This window comes from Archocentrus centrarchus, chromosome 11, assembly GCF_007364275.1.
Source record: "Archocentrus centrarchus isolate MPI-CPG fArcCen1 chromosome 11, fArcCen1, whole genome shotgun sequence".
Classification (NCBI taxonomy): Eukaryota; Metazoa; Chordata; class Actinopteri; order Cichliformes; family Cichlidae; genus Archocentrus; species Archocentrus centrarchus.
In genome coordinates this window covers 30,589,662-30,614,523 of record NC_044356.1, presented here as the reverse complement: position 1 = coordinate 30,614,523, position 24,862 = coordinate 30,589,662, and the positions used below count along the sequence as shown (strand labels likewise).

At 44.4% G+C, this 24,862-nt stretch overlaps 1 protein-coding gene across 1 annotated transcript in view; it reads left to right on the top strand.

Annotated features, from left to right (window-relative positions):
- ptprua (protein tyrosine phosphatase receptor type Ua) overlaps window positions 1-24,862 on the top strand; it is a 240,719-nt gene that overhangs the window by 154,944 nt on the left and 60,913 nt on the right. The window contains 8 exon segments of the mRNA XM_030740851.1: window positions 2,084-2,404; window positions 5,624-5,656; window positions 5,659-5,732; window positions 13,680-13,706; window positions 13,708-13,771; window positions 13,774-13,911; window positions 16,220-16,322; window positions 19,201-19,480. Of these exon segments, the coding sequence (XP_030596711.1) occupies window positions 2,084-2,404; window positions 5,624-5,656; window positions 5,659-5,732; window positions 13,680-13,706; window positions 13,708-13,771; window positions 13,774-13,911; window positions 16,220-16,322; window positions 19,201-19,480 (1,040 nt within the window).

Here is a 24,862-nt window from a genome sequence, read left to right as displayed (position 1 = left end):
TTTTATATCTCTTTTAAACTGCAAGATGCTTCTAAGCTGCAGCTCTTACATACAGTAGATGGTCAGATTATTAAAAATCAGATGGCTGACAATTTTTTTCCAACATAATGAAGATAAAATAGAAGTCCTTGTTTTTGCCCCTGACAGATTTGTACCTAAGGGAGTGGATGTCTGGGTCCCCATTGCCACAAATCATCTGTCAGGGACCTTGGGGTAATTTTTGATGCAGCTTTCATTTTAGATGCTCATGTTACATCTCTGGTTTGCTCAGGATTAGGATTCAGGTTCTGACTTTTTCTGACTGCATGGACAAGCACTACTGAGGACTTTTATATCACTGTTCCCAGCAGGTCCCCACGGTCATGTGATCAGTGTGTTGGCTGCACAGCATGCAAGGCTGCAAACTAAAGGAGACAGAGCTTTTTGGCCCCCAGTCCCTGGACCTCTCTTCCTCTGAGCTTGAGATCTGTGGACTCAGTGGTCTCTTTCAAAAAGCAGCTAAAAAGTCATCTTTTTAAAACTTGCTTTTGGGTAACTTTTTTGTTTTAATGTTTCAGGATTTTTGTTGTAAAGCACTTTGTGATATTTATCTTGAAAGGTGTTATATAAAGATAAGATAAGATAAGATAAGATAAAACTTTAATGATCCCACGACGGGGAAATTTGTGCATTACAGCAGCTCAATACAGAGAAAAAATGAAAAAGGATGAGTAAGAACAAATAACTAAACTAAAAACTAATACATTTTACTTACTTATTTTATCCCTTCAAACTAGAAATAAACACCTCGTGGCTATCCATCCATCCATCCATCCATCCATCCATCCATTGAATCTGACGTTAGGTTTTTTTTTTACCAACTGGAGAAGCACAGGATATCAGAAAGGAGACATTAAGAGCATTCCTGACTACAAATGTCATCACGTCTTTTAACATATAGCAGCATTAAATGGAAGGAATAGTGGTTTGCCACCATATTCCTTCAAGATTTCTGAATGTCCTCTTTTTGCTGCAATCCAGGAAGACAGTGAAGTGTGTTAGAAAGATGCTTGTCTTGACCGACTTGTACCTTGTGAGCTTCTTTGGGTCAAAGCTCATAACTAACATTGGATCAAGTAACAGTGTAATGTAGCAGGGCTCACCTGTATCATCACATTGCAGTTCACCTCAGTTTTACATCCGATCTTAGGATCTTTTAGCTCTTTGATTTGAATACAGTAGAGCATTTTGCAACAAAAGAGCTGATTTGGAGGGTTTGGAAATCTTGGAAAATGATGCAGATGTTCACTATGTTCAGTTTAATTGTTCATTATGTAACCAGCTCCTGGACAGACTTCTATCCCTGTGTCCTCTGCCAATGAGTGAGTTCTCAGTGTTTTAATGAGGTCACCAAGGTCAGAAGGAAGAGTGATCATAAAATGATAATTTAGACTAACTCCACCTGAGTAAAACAGTATCAGTCAAAAAAGTGTATTGGTATATTACAGGATAAGTACACTAATGAACAACAGCAGGGGTGGGGCAGGCAATTACAAAGGAGGGACAAGGACAGGAAGTATAAAAAAAAACCCATGCAGAAGGAAATTTGATTACAAGACTAAGATGAGAATTAACATCAAAGATGAAGAGAAGCTGATTCACACGGGGAAGTGCTGTGACACAGGAAAAATACAATGAAACAAACATTTATATAAGACAATTTGACTTCATAGACACTTGATTCAAAAAAACAATTTCTTTTTTTACCTGCAGCCTACACAGTTTTCCGAATGTAGCCCTAACGCTTAGTATGAGTGGCTGTGGCTCCCGAGGTAGAGCTGGTCGTCTACCATTCAGAAAGTCGGGGGTTCACTAGTCTGCGTGTTGAAGTGTCCTTGGGCAAGTTACTGAACTCTGACTTTACCCTGATGCATCTGTGTGTGACAAGATGTGTAGGTAAAAAGTGCTAAATAAGTTCCAGTCCAGGCTGATTTTATGACCTAAGGAACAAAATGGTTTTGGGCTTTGGTATGCTTTAGCAGAAACTTGTAAATATGAGCACAGTGTTGCCTGTTATCACTTTCTTCTCCCTAATCTCTTTCAGAGCCCATGCGTGCCTTGCGGGGTTTGACAGCCACCGAGATCCAGCCCCGGCAGCTGACCCTCCAGTGGGAGCCACTGGGATATAACCTCACCCGTTGTCACACCTACACCTTGTCGCTGTGCTACCGCTACTCCATGCCGACAGGGGGTAGCGGAGGAAACAACGCGACCGTCAGGGAATGCCTCTCCGTGGACCGCAACACTTCCCACTTCACCCTGAGAGACCTGCCGCCCTTTCGCGCGGTGCACGTTCGGCTGGCGCTGGCCAACCCCGAAGGCAAGAAAGAGAGCAAAGAGGTCACCTTTCAGACTGAGGAAGACAGTGAGTGCGGAGTTTCATTTTGCTCTGTGAATACTTACACTTAAATATGCAGGGTTTGCTGAAATGGCTCGCACTTATTAACTGCAGCATGATTATGGGAGACGGGGATGCTTCTTTATGCAAGTACTGAAGCTCTTTATTGTCATAGTTACTCAACTCTGGCTTCAGAACTTCTTGATTTTGCATTTGCTCCTTCATGCTCAGATAATTATTGTGCACTGCTTACACAAATGCATGCCTTTAGTCATTCAGGAGCAACAAACAAAACACAACACACACAAATACTGACTCACAAAATAGGCTGGATCAGCATAAGTAAATGGAGGATCAGGCTTTTAAATGGAGAGCAGTGGAACATTAATCAGCTGGAGCCATGGCCACTAGCAAAATGGTAAAATGATTTTGCTTATCTTCATATTAATATTTTCCTGTGTACATCAGCAGATTAAGTATATTCTAATGCAAATTCAGAGTGGAAGTACACAAGGTCAAACACTCATTGTTATAGAATGAAAGCAAGATTTTCAGTGTAATAGAAAGCCACTCAGGGATAGCTTTGACCCAGCGGAGAGAGTTAGATGGAAGGATATGCAGCTCCCAGGATTTTTCGTAATGTGTCTTAAAAATGCATTTGAGCGTCCTCTAAAAATGCCGTATTGCTTTGCATTAGTTTATTAAATCAACATCTAAAAAACACAAAGCAATTGAGGAGATATGAAATAAACAGACAGCGCTCCTAATTACCGACTCCTACACATCGCTGTCTCAAAGGCGGGAGGAAATGCATTTACATAAATGAGGAAAAACACATACAGACGGGAGCACGGTGTTGTGATTTTGTTTGTGGGATTTGACTGGTTTCGAAGTGACAAGTTAAAACACGCGTGTCAGGAAGAACAAGCCATGATTGTTTTGTTTTTTTTCCCCCCCTCCTACTTTACTTGATATTTTGAATGTCAGCACCAATGGAAAGTTTTGCTTTTGAATCACTGAATGGCAGACTGACAGTGTGACAGTCCCCAATCCCCCTGTCACAAGGAGAGCTGCCATCACCCTCCGCAACTACAGTAATTGAGCCACAGCTGGTGACAGTTCCTCCTGCCTGTTTCCTGTTGGGCTCGACAATCAAACGCTGGTGTGGCGCTTTTCTCGCACTGTCTCTGCTGCTCGGAGGAAGGAGATTTTCCTGTCAAGGTTTATGGATACAGCAGGAATTTCATGTATGGTGCTTTTGCCTGCCTCAGCTTCAGCCTCTTCTCCGAGGGGAAACAGACAGCTCTGAGAAGTCTGATATTGCTGCAGAATCGCTTTCAGTAATTCAGTCGCAGCCAACAGACAAACAGAAGAAGCGCTCCCTGAGAACTTTTTATCAAATCACATCAAATCAAGATTTCTTATAGAGCACCTTTTTTAAAAGTTAACCAAATGCTGTACACATTAAAGGACAGGCGCATCAGAAATATGTGCAAAAAAATGGCAAGGCAGATTGATATGTAAATAAAGTTAACATCAATACAAATAAGATGTAACAGGATAAAAAGGCCTACTGCTAAAATGTCAATAACACTAAGAACAACCAAAGGCCAATGAAGCATGTACATCTTATTTATATCTTGTATTTTTTTTAAAGTGTCAGCAGATGCCAGACTGTTATTGTGAGACAGCTTTCTGAGGACGCATGTTCCTCACCCCCCCCCCCCCCCCCCCCCCACACACACACACAACACACCACACACACACCACTCCTCGATCGTGGAACAGTTAAAGCTGTTCTGAGGATCTAAGAGTCCTAGCAGTGCAGCAGCAGCATAGAAGTTCTGATACGTTCCCAGGTGCCAACCCAGGCACTGCTTTACAGACAAATAACAAAGGCTTTCAAATCAATCCTGTAGTTGACAGGAAGCCGTTGCAGGGGAGTTTGTACAGGTATAACCGTTTCTCTCTTTCCCATACTAGTTAGGAGTCGTGCAGCAGCAGCATTTAGATGCAAAATCATTTGTCGTTCTTTTTGAATCCTAGGAAGTATCAGAATTGCACCATGTTCAAGTTCCGCACTTATTGGTTCTCCTGTTAGAACCAGAGTGCAAGTTTTTGGATTAAGCATTAGAACTTGTTGGCATCTGTGAAACGCTGGTGATTGTTTCACAGTTTGGTCGAGTTTTTGCTGCAGCTGAACTGGGGTGGCTTTGAAATGATGCTAGCAAATCATAAGGGGAAAATGTCAGGACGGGCGTCCATAAACTGAATCTCAAGAGAGAGTAAATCATGCACCAAGAAAACAACCTTGAGCACATAAGTCATTCTACAAAATAACTTTAAAGAGAAGTAAATTCATGTTTCGGTAACTCCCAACCCCAGCAGAAATGATGTGGAAGGACCTGAGATGAGCAGGAGGAAACCCGCCAACATCCCAGAGTTGAGGTTGTTTTGTACAAAGGAAAGGGATTAAAATTTTCCCAAAGCCGATGAGCAAGACAGATCAGCAGCTGTTGGAAATGTTTAGTTTCAGGGACTGAGTCACAAAAGATACCAAAGGCAAAGACATTCACAGTTATGTAATATTAATATAAGACTTCTCAGTGTCATCTTCTGTATCTTTATATATTCTTGCATTTCTGCACAATGGAAGTGTCACTCATCATCCACTCCAATGTCACTGACCACAGAACCAGGAAGCACAGTGCATGGGATTTTTTTTTTCAAACTTCTACATATAACTTAACTTTACTCTTTTAGCTCTCTTTTAGTGACTTGTACTGAGGACCTTCATTTATTCTCAGAGCCTAAACATGCCAGCTCATCACCTGCTTAAAAAAAAGATACATATAGATGTAGGTGCATCTCATTAACCCAAAAAATGCAGAGAGGTACTCAGGCAGTTGGATTACTTACTGTTTCTCTGTCAGTACAGTGCTAAAGAAGAAAAATCGGCTGTCATCCTCTGAGACACGGTGCTCTGTTATCAGACAGTATTAGCCAGAATCTCAATTCATCCTGAGGGCTGGGAGCAAGCTGCTCCAGAGTTTTCCTTTCATCACCCCCTTCTGCTCTGTCTCCGTGTTCCCTCCCTGTCCTCCTCCTCCATCCCTCCTTGGCCCAGTGCCTTTTCACTCTGTCAAAGGTGTTTTTACCCCCTGGCATGCCTGCCTAAGAGTCTATTAACTTGAGACCCGAGTGGACTGTTTGTTTCAGAGGAGGTTGTTTTCTCTCCTGCTGTAGTTCCTGGCGGCATCGCTCCGGAGTCCCTGACCTTCACCCGCTCGATGACATGATATTCCTCAAGTGGGAGGAGCCCATAGAGCCAAACGGTCTCATCACGCAGTACGAGGTAAGGTACCTTGCTATTCATGGAAAACATCCCCAGTCCGCAACAGTGAGGCTGAATTCACATCACAAACTTATCCTCACCAGGCGTAGATGTTATTTTTGCATTGTATATGCCTAGTTTATTCATCCTCCTTCAGTACAATGACTCAGATCAATGAGAAGTTTCTTCTATGGCTTTAAAGACTGCACTGCTCCCCCTCTTTGATTTCCCTCAGGCTTGTTTTTGTGTTTCTTGCCTAAACTCTGATAGCACGCATGAGGCTGAGCTTGGGGAGTAGGTAGGACTCACTTTTCACAGTTCATGGGATTTACTGTACATGTTCATATGGTAATGAAGCTGCAGCCCAGACTTCATGCTGTAATTACATGGGGGACAACCATTCTAATTACCTATTTGCCTAAGAGATGCCTTCACAAGGGGCAACTTTAAATGTTTCTAATTAATTATTGATGGCCCCATATCAACTACAGACCTTTGTAGCACAGGATTTGGAGCTTTTTTGTGTGAGTACATGTGAAGACCCACTATGGCTTAACGCATGGTCACTGGATAGGGAGAGAAAACTAGTTTCTCTTCACACGCGGAGGCCTGAAAAGTGAGGAATCAGGCAGAGAATTGAGCGCTGCTGTAACCTTGGTCTGCATACAGTTGATATGTCTTTGCCCCAAACCTCCAAACCAGCGGTGCGGTGGATTTGCACTTCTGGATTTTTGAGGCTAAAACCAAAATGTGAAAGCATGTATCAGCTGATGTTTGTTTACCACCAGGTGAGACAACAACTGCTTAGTCCTCTGGAAATTTTGATAAATTTTGTATTAAAGGTTCCACATTAGTAGCTGCTTATAAGAAGAATGGGTGCTAATAAGAAAACCTTTACTCATTTTTTTAATCATGTCCACGAATCCACAGAAGCATAGCTCTTTAAAAATCCATGGTTTGCTTATAAATCCTCTCTGGCAATATTTGTTTGTCTGCATGGGTATTTTTTTTTTTGTCAAATGAACGCTGGTTATCCAGAACAGTAAACTGGATTTCTGTGTAAATTTGACCGCTGGAATGTTTTCCGATCCCTGTTAATTTTCCCCAAGCAGCCAGTGCACCATCTGTGCAGACCTTAGCTCTTCACAAGGAGCACATCTGTTATTTCCACCCAGTCACTCTTATTATTCCTCTCATTTCTGTATCTTTGAAGCAGTTTCATAAAGCAACAGAATAAGCACCATTTTGTCCATGCCTTTTCATTTATACCATCCAATGGTATAAAAGTCATTGGTTATATTCAGTGACTTTGTATGCAACTGCCTCAGGTCTTTAATTTGCTTTCTGCATGCACACAAGACAGTATGGCAAGCTGTTTTTGTTTGTTTGTTTTCATTTTAGCTTTGCCTGCTCTCATTGCCTGCTCCAAGAAAGGAGCATTTTTTTTTTTAGCTCTGACTGCTCATATAACCACAAATTCAATACTGTACTCACCAACCATTTCACTATGGCTCCAACAAAAACATGCCTCCAAAATAATTAAGAAAAACAATGTTTGCGTCCAGTTCCATGAGATAGAGATTTTGATTTTAGAGAAACAATTTCTGATCTTTTCTGACTGAACCACCGGTCAGTTTAAGGTGTATGTGTGTGTGTGTGTGTGTAGGTTAAACCACAGATAGAGTTTGTACAGAAGTTGTGGAAAGAATTTATGGTTTTCATTAAAGAATTTTTGGTCCTTATCATTTATTTATGATAATAATCACTCATTTATCATTATGGAATGACCATGGTTAGTAAACAGGTGCCACCCTGACTCCTTCCATAGGACTTAAGGGGGTAGCAGCCAGGCGCTGCTAATCAAAGAAGAAGTGATCATTCACAAGTGTGACCATCTCTACAAAAGCAGAAGTTCTGGTGAGACTGAAGGAGATGTTTGTCTATCATTATAGGCAGTGCCACAGTTGGCACTCCCCCCCCCCCTTCCCCAGCACACCAGTAAATCTACAACACAATGGCTGCAAAAGAAAAAGAAACTCAATCAAGGTGTTGCAGTGGTCCGGTCAAATGTCCAGACCTCAACCCCATTGAAATGCTTTGGATGGCTTTTAGAGAGCCGTGCATAAATGTATGCCTGCAAACCCCTAACAAACTGAAGCAGTGTTGTGAAGAACGGGCCAAAATTCCTCCACAATGGTGTGAAACACTGATAAAGTCATAAAGAAGCAATTAGTTCAAGTTATTGCTGAAAACAATGTGTCTACAAGCTGTTGAATCACGGAGTATGCATAGTTTTTCACAGGGCTGCATAGAGAGATGCTGAAACTTTGTTTGTCACGCCTGTAGTCTAATGTTTTGTTGACCTATTTTTCCGCCCTAGCGGTCTCACTCTACTCATACTGTCATACTGTGCCTCCCTTTGCTCCACAAGTCAAGGCAAGAGTTATAGTTAGTAGAGCTGCTTGAGGCTTTTTCCACTTGAGGATGAACACATTGTTTTTGGTGACCAGGTAATGCTGACACAAAAATGACAAAGGATCATATTTGGCAGGACAAAAGCTGTCTTTACTGTGCTTCAGTAAAAGGTTGTGCTTCAGCATGACATGCAGGAATATATCTTCACAGGTGACTTATTGGCATCACATAGGGGAGTTGGGCTGGCCCTACAACAGATATTATTATTGAAAGATTTATTAGAAAGGAAATGTTAAAGTACTACAAAGTGTGTTTTTTAGCCCTCAACAGTCCTATTGTTTCCCTCAGTAATACTGACCAGTTATTTAGTTGAATGACTGGAGTAGGTCATAGAAAGTGGTCCCAGCATGAACTGGTAAAGGGTATTTGGGCTAAAACACACCTAGAGAGACAAACATGGTTAAATAACAACCTACTTTGGGCACCAATGTGGCCTGAGAGGGACCCAGCCAGCTCTTAGTTTAGGTTACGCTGCCAACTCCCCTGAGGTGAAGTGTTAGCATTTCAGTGTCAGGTGGAAGGAAGGAGGGAAAGGGCTATTTTACAGCCAGCCTGGCTGATTTCCACAGTTTTATGTGACTCGATTCGTCAAACAGCAACAAGAAAACAACCTCATAGTAGTTTTAATTCATACTTGTCACCTTTAGTATCTGTTATTTTTACTTTATCACCTAATCCTAAATGCTGAGTAAAATCCTCCTGCCAGCGCTGTACAGGGAGGATGTGACACTAAGTCTACCTGATTATCTGTGGCTAACTGCAGCACAAGATTTATCAGATCTGCACCGCGAGGCGACCTCTTTTTGCAGTAGTCTTAAGATTAATTGAGAGGCATTTCTATAAGAGGGATTTTGAATAAAATGCCATCTAAATTTAATCTTTTACTTTGTGTGAGTAATAAGCAAAGGACTCAGTAAAGCATATCATACAAGCTGGATGAGCTTATACGGTCTGATCTGTGCTGGCCGAGGAATGGTCCCTCGTGCAGACACATGCTTAGCAGCAGCTAAAGATCCCGCTTTCAAAATGTTATATAATTGTCATAAAAAAAAAAAGCTACCACTAACGACAAAGCTGTTATTTGTCACGTTCATATTTACTTCACATGCTAGCAGTGTTGAGCTAATGATGATAGTGAGTGTCTTTCATTTGAAGAGAAGAAGAAGAAGAAAAACAGCCTTTATTGTCCCACAGAGGGGAATTTGGGTGTAACAGCAGCCGCAGTTATTATAATATAGTAAAAATATAATAATTCACACTAAGAAAGAATATAAATATATATAAAATCAACAAACAATATTAACCTTAATACTACTAATAATAACACTATACAATGTACATGATGTGCCTGTGTGTTGAACCTTAACAGGCCGGACTATTTACAGTATATTATATATTATCCTACATTGTGTAGGTTATTGTGGTTTTTGTTGGGAGCAGTGATGGTTATAAGTCTTACAGCTGCTGGGAGGAAGGATCTGCGGGTAACGCTCCTTTGTGCATTTAGGATGCAGCAGTCTGTCACTGAAGGAGCTCTCCAGCTCAGCAACAGTTTCATGCATGGGATGGGAGACCTTGTCCATCAGTGATGTTATTTTGGTCAGAGTCCTTCTGTCTCCCACCACCTGCACTGAGTCGAGAGGACATCCTAGGACAGAGCTGGCTTTCCTGATGAGCTTGTCTATCTTCTTCCTCTCAGCTGTAGATAAGCTGCTGCTCCAACATACTGCTGCATAGAAGATGGCTGATGCCACCACAGAGTCATAGAAGGTCTTCAGGAGTGTCCCCTGCACTCCAAAAAGACCTCAGCCTTCTCAGCAGGTAGAGTCTGCTCTGACCCTTCCTGTAGAGCGCATCAGTGTTATGAGTCCAGTCCAGTTTATTGTTTAGGTGAACACCCAGGTACTTATAAGAGTCCCCTATCTCAATGTCCACTCCCTGGATGTTCACCGGTGTCCGTGTGGTGGGTCTGCGCCGCTGCGGAAATCACCAACCAGCTCCTGGTTTTAGCGGCGTTGATCAGGAGGTGGTTCCGCTGGCACCAGTCCACAAAGTCCTGAGTCCACTGTCTGTACTCTGAGTCATCCTCACCTGTGATGAGGCCAACTATGGCAGAGTCGTCAGAGAACTTCTGCAGATGGCAGCGTGGGGAGTTGATGGAGAAGTCTGCAGTGTAGAGGGGGAAGAGGAACGGTGCCAGCACAGTTCCCTGTGGGGCCCCCGTACTGCAGACCAGCCTGTCAGAGACACAGCCCTGTGTCCTCACATACTGTGGGCGGTCAGTGAGGTAGTCCAGTATCCACTCGGAGATGTGGTGGTCCACTCCTGACAGTTCCAGCTTGTCTCTCAGAAGTCCTGGCTGGATGGTGTTAAAAGCACTGGAGAAATCAAAGAACATGATCCTCACAGTGCTTCCAGGCTTCTCCAGGTGGGTCAGAGCTCGGTGCAGGAGGTAGATGATGGCGTCATCCACCCCGATGCCAGGCCGGTAGGCGAACTGCAGCGGGTCCACGAAGACGACACCATGAGGCGTAGATGGTTGAGACCAGCCTCTCGAGGGTCTTCATTAGATGCGATGTCAGGTGCTACCGGCCTGTAGCTGCTAAGATCCTTTGGATGTTTGGTCTTTGGTACCGGTACCACACAGGAGGTCTTCCACAGGTGTGGTACTTTCCCCCAGCTTCAAGCTCAGGTTGAACATGTATCCCATGATGCCACACAAGCTGATCTGCGCCGCACCTCAGGAGCCTGGCGCTGATGCCGTCTGGACCACAGGCCTTTCGCACCTTGATTTTACGTAGCTCCTTCCTCACATGATGAGTTGAGAGGACAAGATGAGGTGGGGGTGGGGGTTGTGAGATGGAGTCCTCAGAAGTGAAGGGGGTGGGTGATGGCTGAGAGCTGAGAGGTGTGAGGTCCCAAGAAGAAGAAAGGTTGGCAGTCATTAAAGATGGTGGGGGCTGACAGCAGGGGGGACTGGGCTGGGGGAGGGGTGGGTGGCTGGTCAAACCTGTTAAAGAACTGGTTCAGGTTGTTAACCCACTCTAAGTCTCCCACAATCCTAGGGCTTGGTTTGTGGCCTGAAATTGAGTTCAAACTCCTCCAAACCCCACTGATGTTGCTCTGCTGTAGCTGGTCCTCCATCTTCTTCCTGTAGATGTTTTTTCCATCCCTGATTTTCCTTCTCAGATCCTTCTGCACGGCTCTCAGCTCCTCCTTATTTCCTGATCTAAAGGCTCTCTTCTTCTCCTTCAGGAGAGCCTTTATTTCGGAGTTGATCCAGGGTTTGTTGTTTGAAAAACACCGTACCCTCCTGGTGGGCACAGTGTTTTCCACGCAGAAATTTATGTACTCAGTGATGCAGTCCGTGATGCTGTCGATGTCCTCCCCATGAGGGGCACAAAGCTCTTCCCACACAGTGGAGCTAAAGCAGTCTCTCAGAGCTTCTTCAGTCTCCTCAGACCATTTCTTCACTGTGTGTGTCACAACTGGTTCTCTGTGTACCAAGGGTTTGTACACAGGCTGGAGATGACCAGGTTGTGATCTGAGCCCCCCCAGGGGAGGCAGAGGTGATGAGCTGTATGCCCTCCTTGATGTTGGCATACAGTAGATCCAGTGTGTTGGTATTCCTGGTGTGGCAGGTGACATACTGGTGAAGTGGGGAGAGTGGAGGACAGGGAGACGTGGTATTAAGTCCCCTGAGATCAGAAAGAGGGCCTGTGGGTGCTGTGTTTGGAGTCTGCTGGTAGTAGCATGGAGGACATCGCAGGCTGCAGCAGCGTTAGCAGAGGGCGGCACATACACAGTTATCACAATAACATGTGAAAACTCCCGAGGAAGATAGTACGGCCTCAAGCTAACAGCGAGCAGTTCAATGTCCCTTACTGCAGAGCGTCTCTTTGATGGTTAGATGTCTGGAGTTGCACCATCTATCGTTCACAAACACAGCCAGACCCCCCGCCCCTCTTCTTACCACTCTCCGTGGTTCGGTCGGCACGGATCAAATGAAAGCCGTCCAGGTTTATGTGTGAGTCCGGGGTTAGCTCGGTTAGCCACGTCTCCGTCAGGCACATGAGGCTGCTTCTCCCCGGTAGCTCCTTTGATGTCGCGTTAGCGCCGCCAGCTCGTCCACTTTGTTGGGAAGAGATCTCACGTTTCCCATGATGATGGACGGGATGACGGGCCTGTACCTTCTCCTCTGGCAACGACGACCTATGCCCGCACGTCTCCCGCGTCTCTTCCTTCTCAGTTCGCGGGGAATATCGAGTCGTTCAGCAGGAGTAGGCACAGCGGAGCTCCCGATGGAGAACAGCTGGTCCCGAGAGTAAACAATAGGAGTGTGGCCACTCTCTCGCAGTCTCCAACATAACACCATAAAAAGGGTAAAAATCAAAACAAAGTTTTCCAGAAAAAAGTCTGCTCCATCATGGGGAAAAAGAGCAGAAGATACAGAAACACAAAAACACATCTAATACTAAACAAAATGAGAAAAAACACGAAATGAGTGCGGAGCTGCTGAAACTGGCTGCCTGCTCGCGCGGCGCCGGAAGCGGAATTTGGTCCACCCCTTTGTTTCAGACATTAGAAATCACAGCTCCTGGAGGACAAAAACTGTGCAAAAGTCTTGAGCCACCGCTCATTCTTTGCGTTTTGCTGGGGAAATGCGATAAGGTGCAGCAGTTTATTAAAGCATATGCAGAAATACATAGAAACACAGTATACAAGGCAAACGTTTGTATAATTCTACTGAGCTTGAAAGTCATTATTGTGTATGACCACACAAACCCTGACTGCGAGCAGTAAATGGACTTGCTGACGGGCCTAATGCATGTCTCGGGTCTTCTGTCTGGTCTTTGTTGATTTTTCCTGCTTCTTGAGGTCATGACTTTAGGGTAATGTTTATCTGCTGTAGAAAGTTTTTTTTTTTCTCTCAGGCCTGCTACTTCTTCTTTTGTCCTCTATTTCACCAGTTTTCCTCAACAAAAAATCATTCCTCTGAAAATGGTCAGTTATGAGGACTGAAATAGACTGCAAATGGGTGAAGAAAACCTTCAGTGTCCAAAGACAAACTTTGAAAGACCTTCACAGAGCCTGGAGAACTGCTGCTCAAGACAACAAATTTAGAAATTACAAGAAAGTCTGGCAAAATATAACAAAATGAGGGGTGGCTCAAGACTTTGCACAGTACTATATCTTATCAACTTAATGATTGGCACAGACGGTTTTTGGGAGTGTGTACTGATAACTTTAGTCACCATTTATCAACAGCCTCACCATACATTTATTATATTTCTTGGATTAGCAACTTTTAGACACTAAATGTGTTACTGTCTTAACTATGAGCTGTCATTATGTGTAATATTATATGCTGACATTTCCATCCATCCATCCATCCATAACTTTCCTGGTAGAGAAGCAGTTAAAGAGCTTCTAAGGTGGCTGTTGACTCTGGGATTGTTTTAAATCCAGTATCATCGTTTTTTCTGTTTTCAGATCAGCTACCAGAGTATTGAGTCGTCAAGATCCAGGTATTAATGTCCCAGGTCCTCGCCGTACAGTGTCCAAGCTGAGAAATGAGACCTACCACTGTTCTCCTCTATCCTCATTCTCCTTCTCCTCTCTCCCGGCCTCCATCCTGGAACCACCTATCTGGTGTCTGTCCGTGCCAGAACGACCAAGGGCTTTGGGCAGACTGCGCTCACTGAGATCACCACCAACATCTCTGGTGAGGCTGGGGGGAATGGAGTGTGTGGATGATTTGGATTCATTCAGGAATCCACACAGAAAAAAAAAAACAGGTCTGCACATATTGCTTCCTCCTTTTTCCTTCTTTCTAGAGATGCATCTGCATAAAACCTCTTGATGCTGAGCAGTGCATGCTTTAATGATGTTACAGCCTTTTCAGCCTTCTCCTTGTTGAAATAATTTTGCTTAAAATGATCTGATTATGTTAATCCATCAAGAGCAACACACCTCCTTTTAAACAACACGTTTTTTTTTCCTACCAAATTACATAATATGTGCTCCTAAAAACTGTATGCAGAATGTAGAAACTAAACCACACTGCTGTTTGGTTAATGATGTTGACTTTTCTTTTTTGTAACAGTGGTGTATGTCAAGGTCTAGGTAGCAAGCCAGATAATTAGGTAGCATTTCTGAAACAGCTTGAGGGCTGCAGTGGTCAGCAGTGGTGAGTACCTCCTGACAGATCGTGCTCCAACAACAGGATGGTTGGGAATGTGCTGGAACAAACTGATCTTTGCAGGATCTTTGTGCAGAGATGACACACAGCGCACCCTCAGAGGTGTTGTAAAGCAGATTGGATTTATTCTGGCGGTACTTAAGGCTGAGGTTGGGGTATTGTTTAGGTTATCAGGTATATTTCTTTTGCTACACTCCTTATTTTTCCACATTGTTAGTTCTGAATTTGGGGAAAGAAAATGTGCTTATAGCTGCTCCGCACTAATGCAGGGTGGAAATCTTGCTGTTGGGTTTTTTCACACTTATGTAATACAGCCTCTCCTGCATCCATCCCTATCATCTGTAACTGTTAGTGTTACTGTACTGGTTAGTATTTTTTATTTTTTTTTACAATTCATTTGATTTATCCACCTACAGTAAAAACACACACTGGCTCAAACACTCCTTGACACTTCGGTGTAATCGTGCAGACCTCAGTTTTGGTGTGCAAGCATGAGTGTGTGTTTTTCGGATGATAGGTTACACAAGCATGTTTTTACAACAGGCATTAATGCCTTGCCTCAGCAGAAACATTTTCTACTTCCATTATGGAACCTTTTTGTTTCAGCTTATCTGTTGTACCAGGATGGCCATTTGCTTCACTACATACTCCAATTAATTCACTCCCTGTAGTAAACAGAGATGGGAACACTCAACCCCATTGTCCCCAGAGCTTTGCTGAGGTTGTGCAGCATTGAGATCTGTCCTAATTATATTATAAGAGCCTCTTGTTTTCTCTGTAGTTGGCTGCCGTTAGTAGTCATCATCAGTCAATGGCACTGTGTGGGAGGCCTCCACACACTAGTACACTGGGGACAAGTGCGGGTAATGAACAAAGATGGTGCATTCTATCTTTTAATGTAGGGGAGAAAACATTACTAAAGTATCGAGAAGTGCAGCTACATACAAAGCTAAACAAATACACACTGATCAAAAAAAAATAAAATCAAAGGAACATTTTGAAAACATCAGATCTCAATGGGAATAAAGTCAGGCTGGATATCTGCACTGAAATAGACTGGGTAATGTCTCAGGAAAGAAATTGTTTGATGGCAATGAAAATGATCAACCTGCAGATGGCTGAAATCATGAAGTCCGAGACTTTCACACCAGTGGGCTGCTGGAGGTCATTTTGTAGCTCTGGCAGTCCTCATCCTGTTCCTCCTTGCACAGAGGAGCAGATATCAGTCCTGCTGATGGGTTAAGGAACTTCTACGGCTCTGTCCAGCTCTGCTAGAGTAACTGCCTGTCTCCTGGAATCTCCTCCATGCTCCGGAGACTGTGCTGGGAGACACAGCTAATCTTCTGGCAATAGCATGTATTGATGTGCCATGCTGGAAGAGTTGGACTACCTGTGCAACCTCTGAAGGGTCCACGTATCGCCTCATGCTACCAGTAGTGACACTGACCCTAGCCAAATGCAAAACTAGAGAAATAACAGTCAGAAAAGATGAGGAGGGAAAAATGTGAGTGGCCTCCACCTGTAAAGCCATTCTTGTTGTGGGGGTTGTCTCATTGTTGCCCCTCTAGTGCATCTGTTTAATTTCATTAACACCAAAGCAGCTGAAACTGATTAACAACCCCCTCTGCTACTTAACTCATGAGATCAGTATCCCAGAAGTTCAATTGACTTGATGCTAAACTCTGATTAAAAAGTGTTCATTTCATTTTTTTATTTTGAGCAGTAGAGTACTGAAACTCATTCTCATCTTCTGTAGTGTGTCAGCCCTTTTTTTTTTTTTTACTCTGCCTTCACACTGATTTTTTTTTCCTACTTTCCTTTCTGCCCTCAGCTCCGGTGTTTGACTATGAAGACATCCCCTCTCCACTGAGTGAGTCGGAGAGCACCATCACTGTGCTGCTGCGCCCTGCCCTGGGGAGAGGGGCTCCTGTCAGGTACAATGCAGGCTTCACTCCTACACCAGCATTCATTCTGTGTTCTTCCACGCTGTGATATTTATAGCTGCAGTCAAAACGAGCTCTGTGGATCACAAGGAAATTGTTCTTTAGTCTTGCAGCATAGCAGATACCGTGTTAAGCAAAATGTATGAAGGCCCAGAAAGTGGGTCTTCATAGAAACATGATTTTGCAAACGGCATGAAGTGTTCCAAATTAAATGCCAGCCGTTAATATTAGGTTTCCTTAAAAATGGTTGCCCAGTGGCCAGAGACATCAGAACACTGAGTTTATGATGTGTTGGCCTTCATGGACAACATTTCTCTGGGTGAAATGTAACAATAGGAACAGGTGAGACCACCTTTATTCATCAACTCTCTGAGTCTTTAAGTAGTCGTCAGGAATAGTTCTCCAGGATTCTCGAAGGGCATTCCAAAGCTCCTCTTTGGATGTTGGCTGCCTTTTGTTCCATTCACTGTCAGTGATCCCACGCTGCTTCACCCTTTTACTACCACAGGGGTCACTGGTGATCCCCGTGGTAGTGAAAGGTAATCTACCACCACAGGGGTCACTGGTGACCCTGACCCCTATGGTAGTAAAAGGGTTCAGTAATGTTAAGGTCCAGGCTCTGGGGAGGCCAGTCCACGACTGATGGTTTTTCTATCCAGGTACTTTAACTGCATACCTGTGACAGTTTGTTTAGGATCGTTTTCATGCTGAAAAATGAAGCTGTTGCCAGTCAGATGTTTTCCAGATGGTCTTACATGGTGGATCCAAATCTGATTGTACTTTTCTGTGTTCATAATTCCTTCAGTTTTGAGAAGCTCTCCAACACCACTGGCTGAAATGCAGAGCCTCCACCGTGGTTTACAGGTGGCTGTAGACACTCACTGTTGTACCTCCTGTGACCTCCACCATAAATAAAATTATTTGAACCAAAAATTTCAAATTTGGATTCATCACTCAATAAAATCTGTTGCCACTCATTTAATGAAATGTGGTATACCTCAGCGTATTCTCCTTGTTTCCCTTCCTTAACAATAACTTTTTGACAGCTGCCTTTCCACTGAGACCATTTCTGATGAGAACAGATCAGCTGAAGGGTAGATTTATCTCTCGGGTCCTGTATCAGGTTTTTGTTGGATTTGTTCCTGTGTATTAAGGATGTGACTTTCAGATACTGTTTATCTGCTGCAGGTAGTTTTTTTTAGGCCTGCTCTTTCTTGACCTCAACTTTTTCAATTTCCTCTATTTCTTTTTTAAATTTTTTTAAGAACAGACTGCACACCATGCCAAGATATGCAAAGTTTTGTGCTAATAGCTCTTTGGGGATTACCTGTAATATATTTTATAGATTCAACCAAAGAAAAAGAAAAGCCTCTGAAAATTGTCAAGTACAAGGACTGGAGTGAAAGTGAGTGAAAAAGCAGCCAAAGAAGAACTTTGAAAGACCTTCAGAGAGAGAACTACTCAACGCCACTTAACAAAATAAATAAAAAATGAGAAAATGTGGCTCCTTGGAAACAAAATATAAAGAAATGAGGGATGGCCTGAGACTTTTGCACAGTATGCATTTTTAATTATTAAAAAAACATTTAATATTTTCATCTTGTTATCATTTGTACTTTCCACAACACTCCCAACGTTTTTGGAGCCAGGGTTGTAAAGCCGTTCACGTCCGCCTTCACTAACTCATGAGCTGCTACTAGAATTATCTAGTTAGCACCTGTTAGCTAAAGCAGCAGCAGCCAAAGGAATCCTGACTCTGTGTCTCTAAATAAACACTGTACACAGGGACTAACATCTTGTGTTCATGGAGCTTTACAAAGCTGCACATACAGTACTACCTACTTACCATGCCAGCTTTGTAAGATTTGCATGGGTGCCTTGGATATCTGATCATCCTAGTTCTACATTTAATTACTGCTTCTGTGGACTGTCTGATTTTGGAATGAGTTAACAGGGGTCAGCTGATAGAACTTGGGTGCAGCTGCTTGCTTGAAACCTGATATTATAGAAAGTGGCGTTATTCAATAAATACACATAGACAATGAAGATATAATGAAAACAAATAATTATGTAATTCGATAATAATAAACTGAGTTGTAAGAATTTTAGTTTCCAAGGCAGACAAATATTTTTTTTCTTGTATTTTGCAGTAATTCGCCAGTCAAAACAGTTTAATTTTAAAAGGTCCAACATTAATACTGTGTATGGTGTATTTAAACATGCATACATATAAAGACCAATGTTAATGAGTGAGAAAGCTACATCAAAAGCAAATGACAATAAATAAGTAATGCCAGTGAAAAATTTAAGCAAGCAAACAGAAATAATAAAGAAGACAACTAAAAGCAATGGTCACATAATAAAAGTCATTGTAGTGCCATCATGTAAAAGCAGATCTATAAAAATGTGTTTTAAGAAAGAATTTAAAGGCTCTCTGGGCCTGAATCTCCTCAGCCAGATCATTTCAAAGTGAATTCACTATATGAACTGCAAACTCTGGACTTACTTGTGAGTTTGCACTGCTAAAATATAAGGGAAGGGGCAACAAACACAGCGTGATCTGCTGCAAACAAACTCCCAGGTTAGCTAAACCTATTTAGATAAGACAACAGCACACACAACATAAACTAATTATCCAAACTGACTGCTGTAAACATCCATGACAGCTTATGGACCAACTTCTTGACTGAACTTTAACTCACCATACTTAGCATCCTGTTCTGTGAGGACTTTCAGACTTCAGCATAGCCATGAGAACAATACTACATACTCTTATAAAATAATGAGCAAAGTTAGAGTTTATCTTCTAGTTTTATTAGCTGAAATAGCAGGTTTTTGGGGCACTAAGGTCCATATTGTCCTGTCCCAGTGCCTACCAGGTGGTGGTGGTGGAAGAGGATGGGTCCCGTCAGGTGAGGAAGAGGGAGCTGGGCACCGTGGACTGTTTTCCCACTCCAAACTCACACAACGAAGCCCAGGCCAAAGGGGCCCCACATTACTACACAGCTGAGTTGGCTCCCAGCAGTCTGCCAGAGGCCACGCCTTTCACAGTGGGTGACAATCACACCTACAACGGCTATTGGAACAGTCCTTTAGACCCGACCAAGAACTACCTCATCTACTTCCAGGCCACCAGCAACTTCAGAGGGGTAAGAACCATTAAGATGTCTGTGGATGCCTTTTCTTTTCCTCTGCTATTCAGACACAATGCTTTTATTTTTTTAGTCAGCCAATTTAGACATGTGTCATGCAAGTCAAAAGGAAAGAAGGCAATATGCTGGAGGTGCTACGAGAGAGGATGTTCTCTGCATAAACATGGCTGTAGCAGATCTCTGACCTCTGAAAATGGTCAGGTACAAGGACGGGACTAAAACTGAGTGAAAAACCAGCCAATTTTTCTGTTTTTTAGAAAATCTTGATTAGTTTCCTTTTTGGACTGGTTAATGTTGCTTTATTTCTCAATGAAAATGAAAAATCTAAATCTTTTCTACCTAAAACACTTAAAGAACATTACATAAGCAAAGTGGCTCAATTTTTTTTAAAAAGATAATTACTTGTGAAATACAGTTTCTATTCTTGATTTTCATTAGTAATCTTTCTGTTGCCGGATTGCCTCATATTCAAACTCTTCAAGCTAAAAGTTTAACAGCTATTTTTCTGTTAGGAAAAATTCAAACACTGCCACCCAGACTTAGAGATTGGAAAAGTAACTCTTCAAGAAATGGAAAAAGTGACTGAAGTATGAACAAAGAGTGCTGGACAGTGCACAAAGAAACAGTGAAAGCAAATGGTCTTTAAATCCTTAAGCACATATGGATATTATGCATGGCCGCCTGGCCGCATCCTCTCAGCTAGAAATCTATCTAGGTATCTCACTCACAGGATGCAACCGGTTTCCTCCTCGTGCTGCTGGGTAGGCCTCGAGAGCTGAGAAGAACTCAGTCAGCATCTGGTTGGGGTGAAAAACGAGATACTGCATGTCTGCCTGAAATCTCTCCCCTTTAATCTGATATCAGCTTTTAGCTTTTCCCATCATGACCTGCCATTTGTGGTGATTCTCTCTCTAAGACCAAATGAAAACTTCTTTTGGCACTTCAGCTTTTAGACAGAAATCAGCTGACCCAACAAACTGAATGTTATAATTCATGTTGACAATTTCCTTTTTTTGTCCTGCAAATATCTCCAGTCTATTTTCTAAATTATAGTTGTTTCAGCAGAGATGGGCAGCTCAGAGAGAAAGGGGGGGAGGGAAACCTAATTATTTTGACAATTACCCTGGATAAATTAGATGTACGGGGCGTACTGTGGACCATGAGCTGCCATTGAATTGAAAAACGTAATTGCTTTGGCAGATATGCTGTCAGTGGGGCTTGAAAGATGCATGACTGGTGTTCGCAGTTTATTGTGAAACACACAAGCAGGAAACAAACACACACATTTCCAAGTTTTTTTTTTTCTTCTGTTATTTCTATAGGAGCCACTTTAGAAAAATCCTGATTACTGCCAAAATATCTGTGACTTTAAAACGTGAAAACAGCTTGCTGAGAGCTTCCCTGTCTACCTACCCTCTGCTGTTACACATCATCTGGGATTACATATCAGTTATCTGTGTTTCTTTTTCCATATAGTGTATACACTAATATTTGAATTTAATATGGAGGAGATTTCTGATCCACTTCCAGATTGGCAAAATACCCAGTTTTCATAAGCTAAAGAATTTATTTTTGTATTTTTTGTATTTGTCTTTATCATTTTTTATTAGCAAAGGTTAATGTAGAAGGAAGCTCTGTGACACTACTCTGTGACTGCCAGTTATGGAGTGGTGGTAACTGTGAAACTAGTATGGCTATCATAGCAGGTTTAGTAGTATAAATTATGCTGTTGAAACTGAAATAATTCATGATTTTATTTTTTAACACCTTATCAAAGAACTATTAAAAGGTCATATGAGAGCTATGACTCATGGTAAACAGCTCATTGGGAGTGAACACTCATTTCAGTACCTTTCAGCCATTTAAAGCCTTTAGCATCTTTAAGTGTATTGTTTTGGTTTGGGGGGGTTCAACATTCAGCAGCCTTGTTTTCAGCATCAGGCATCTGTTTTCAGTGAAGAGGCTTTACTAGCATCTAGCAGGTGAACAGAGTGAAGCCTTTAATGGCTAAAGAGACTAATAGAGAACTAAATGCAGAGTATATACTGAAATTTATCAGGCAGCCAAAACTTCTGGATCTGTTTGCTTACATGTTCACCACAACAAATGTTAGGACTGTTCAGGACTCTTACACTGCATTAAGATTGTGCTTTAGTATTGAATCTGTAAAGAGCCTTTCGTGTAAACTGCACGAGGCCAACACCATCGTCAGCATTTTGTCAGGACTCGAGGAGGAAGAGGACACACAAGCGGTGGCTGATGAAAGCAAGGTGCAAGTTTATTTACAGTGATTGATAAAGGTGCAAAGACAAGGGGGTCCAGGAAGGCGAGGGGGGAGGCGGCTGAAGCGGGTCGAGAGGCTGAAGGAATTCCCAGGTGGTGAGGGGCCAGCTGTGGTACGGCGTGGAGCGGCGGGTTGACGAAAAGCCGGGGTTTCCGAAAGGACGAGCAGGAACTGACACGGGGATCTGAAAAAGGAGCGAACACGAAGAGCAGGTAAGTAATATACATCCACGAAAGCGAGAGTCACACCAGAGAGCCGGTACTAACTGAGAAGTAGTCAATGATCCAGCGAAGAGTGATGGTCTGCTGGCAGCTTAAAAAGACCCTGCCTGATGGCTTGATCCGTAGCAGGTGTGGTGATCTCCGCCCTAGGGAGGCGGAGACACCGGAACCTCCGCTGTGGCCCGCAGGACAAACACACATGTAAACAGACACACACACACGCAGACCCTCCCCCTAGGTTATGACAGTACCCCTTCCTCAACGGGAGCCTCCTGGCGACCGAAACTTCTCGGGATGGCGCCGCCGGAACTCCCGCACCATGGCCGCATCCAGAATGTTAGCTCGGGACACCCAGGATCGCTCTTCGGGACCGTAGCCCTCCCAGTCCACCAAGAACTGATAACCCCGCCCCCGACGGCGGGCGTCCATAATGCGACGGACGGTGTAGATCCGCTGGCCATCGAGAAAACGGGCAGGAGGAGGTGAGGCAGCTGGAGGGCACAAAGGACTGGTGGCAACAGGCTTAAGTTGGGAGACATGGAAGACGTTATGGATGCGCATGGTACGAGGGAGTTTGAGGCGGACAGACACAGGGTTAACGATGGAGTCGATCTCGAAGGGCCCCAGGAAGGTGGGGGCCAGTTTCCTAGACTCGGCACGGACTGGAACATTTTTCGTGGAGAGCCATACCTTTTGGCCTGGTTGGTAGTCCGGCGCAGGGGTCCGATGGCGATCAGCGATGCGTTTGTTTTGCTCCTTCGTCCGAAGCAGAGCTGCGCGGGTGGACCTCCATAGCCGGCGACAGCGGCGAAGGTGATGCTGGACGGAGGGAATGGTGAGATCCTCCTCGATGGCAGGGAGGAGTGGCGGTTGGAAACCCAAGGAGGCCTCGAAGGGGGACACCCCTGTGGCGGAGGAGGAGAGAGAGTTATGTGCATACTCAACCCACGCCAAGTGGGAACTCCAGGTGGCCTGATTGGTGGACGCCACGCATCGTAATGCTGCCTCCAACTCCTGGTTGGCCCGTTCCGTCTGCCCATTTGTCTGGGGATGATAACCAGAGGAGAGGCTCACCTTGGCTCCGAGAGATGTACAGAACTCCTTCCAGACCTGAGATGTGAACTGGGGCCCCCGATCCGACACGATGTCTTCAGGAATCCCATGGAGCCGAAAAACGTGGGTGGTGAGAAGCCGGGCCGTCTCCAAGGCGGAGGGGAGCTTGGGTAGCGCAACGAAGTGGGTGGCCTTGGAAAACCGGTCGATAATGGTCAGGACCACGGTGTTTCCTTCAGAGGGAGGAAGTCCTGTGACGAAGTCCAGAGCTATGTGAGACCACGGTCGCTTAGGGGTGGGTAAGGGCCGGAGGAGACCTGATGGAGGTGACAGAGAAGGTTTATTTTGTGCACAAATGCTGCATGCTGCCACGTACTCACGGGTATCCTTAATCAATGTAGGCCACCAGAAATAACGCTGGAGGAAGGCCACAGTGCGATTGGCCCCGGGATGGCACGTGAATTTGGCTGCGTGTCCCCATTGCAGTACGCGGCTTCGCACTCGAGAGGGAACATAAAGGCGGTTGGGGGGTCCCGTCCCAGGATCTGGTTCAGTCCGTAGAGCTGCCTGAATGGCGGATTCGATCTCCCAGGTGATGGCTCCAATGACGCAAGAGGGAGGCAAGACAAACTCTGGCTGCGAGGAGGAATCCGTGGAGCTGAACTGTCGGGACAGAGCGTCGGGCTTGACATTCCGTGACCCAGGTCTATAAGAGATAGTAAAGTTAAATCGGGTAAAAAACAAGGCCCACCTGGCCTGCCGGGGTTTCAAACGTCTGGCGGTTCGCAGATAGGCCAGGTTCTTGTGATCAGTCCAGACCAAGAAGGGATGCGTCGCGCCCTCCAGCCAGTGCCGCCATTCCTCCAAGGCTAGTTTGATGGCCAGCAGCTCCCGGTCCCCTACGTCGTAATTCCGTTCTGCCGGGGAGAGGCGGCGAGAGAAGAAGGCGCAGGGTCGGAGGCTACCCATGGACTGTTGGGACAACACTGCCCCTACCCCCACGTCGGACGCGTCCACCTCCACGACGAATGAGTTGGATAGGTCAGGTTGGATGAGGATGGGTGCGGAGGCAAACCGACCCTTCAGGAGCGCGAAAGCCTCTGCAGCGGCGGGGGTCCATCTGAAAGGAATCTTGGGAGAGGTGAGAGAGGTCAGAGCATGGGTGATGGAGCTGTAATCTTTAATGAAGCGGCGGTAGAAATTGGCGAAGCCCAGAAAACGCTGCAGCTGTTTCCGATCCGCTGGCTCGGGCCAATCCAGGACCGCTTGTACCTTAACTGGGTCCGCCTTGATCTGCCCTTTACCAATAATGTATCCCAAAAACGCCGTGGACTCCACATGAAACTCGCACTTCTCCCCCTTCACGAACAGACGATTCTCCAGTAACCGCTGCAACACCTGCCGCACATGTCCCTGATGCTCCTGTAATGAGGATGAGAAGATCAAAATATCATCGAGATAGACAAACACAAAATGATTGATGAAGTCCCGGAGTATGTCGTTTACGAGGGCCTGGAACACAGCTGGCGCGTTGGTTAGGCCGAAGGGCATGACAAGATACTCGAAGTGGCCGAGGTGAGTGTTGAAGGCAGTCTTCCACTCGTCTCCCTGCCGGATCCGGACGAGATGGTAAGCGTTCCGGAGATCCAGTTTGGTGAAGATGGCTGCCCCCTGCAGGAGCTCAAAGGCAGAGGTGAGAAGTGGCAAAGGATATTTGTTGCGCACAGTGATTTCGTTCAGACCGCGGTAGTCAATACAGGGCCGGAGGGTCTTGTCCTTCTTGGCCACGAAGAAAAACCCCGCGCCCATGGGAGAGGTGGA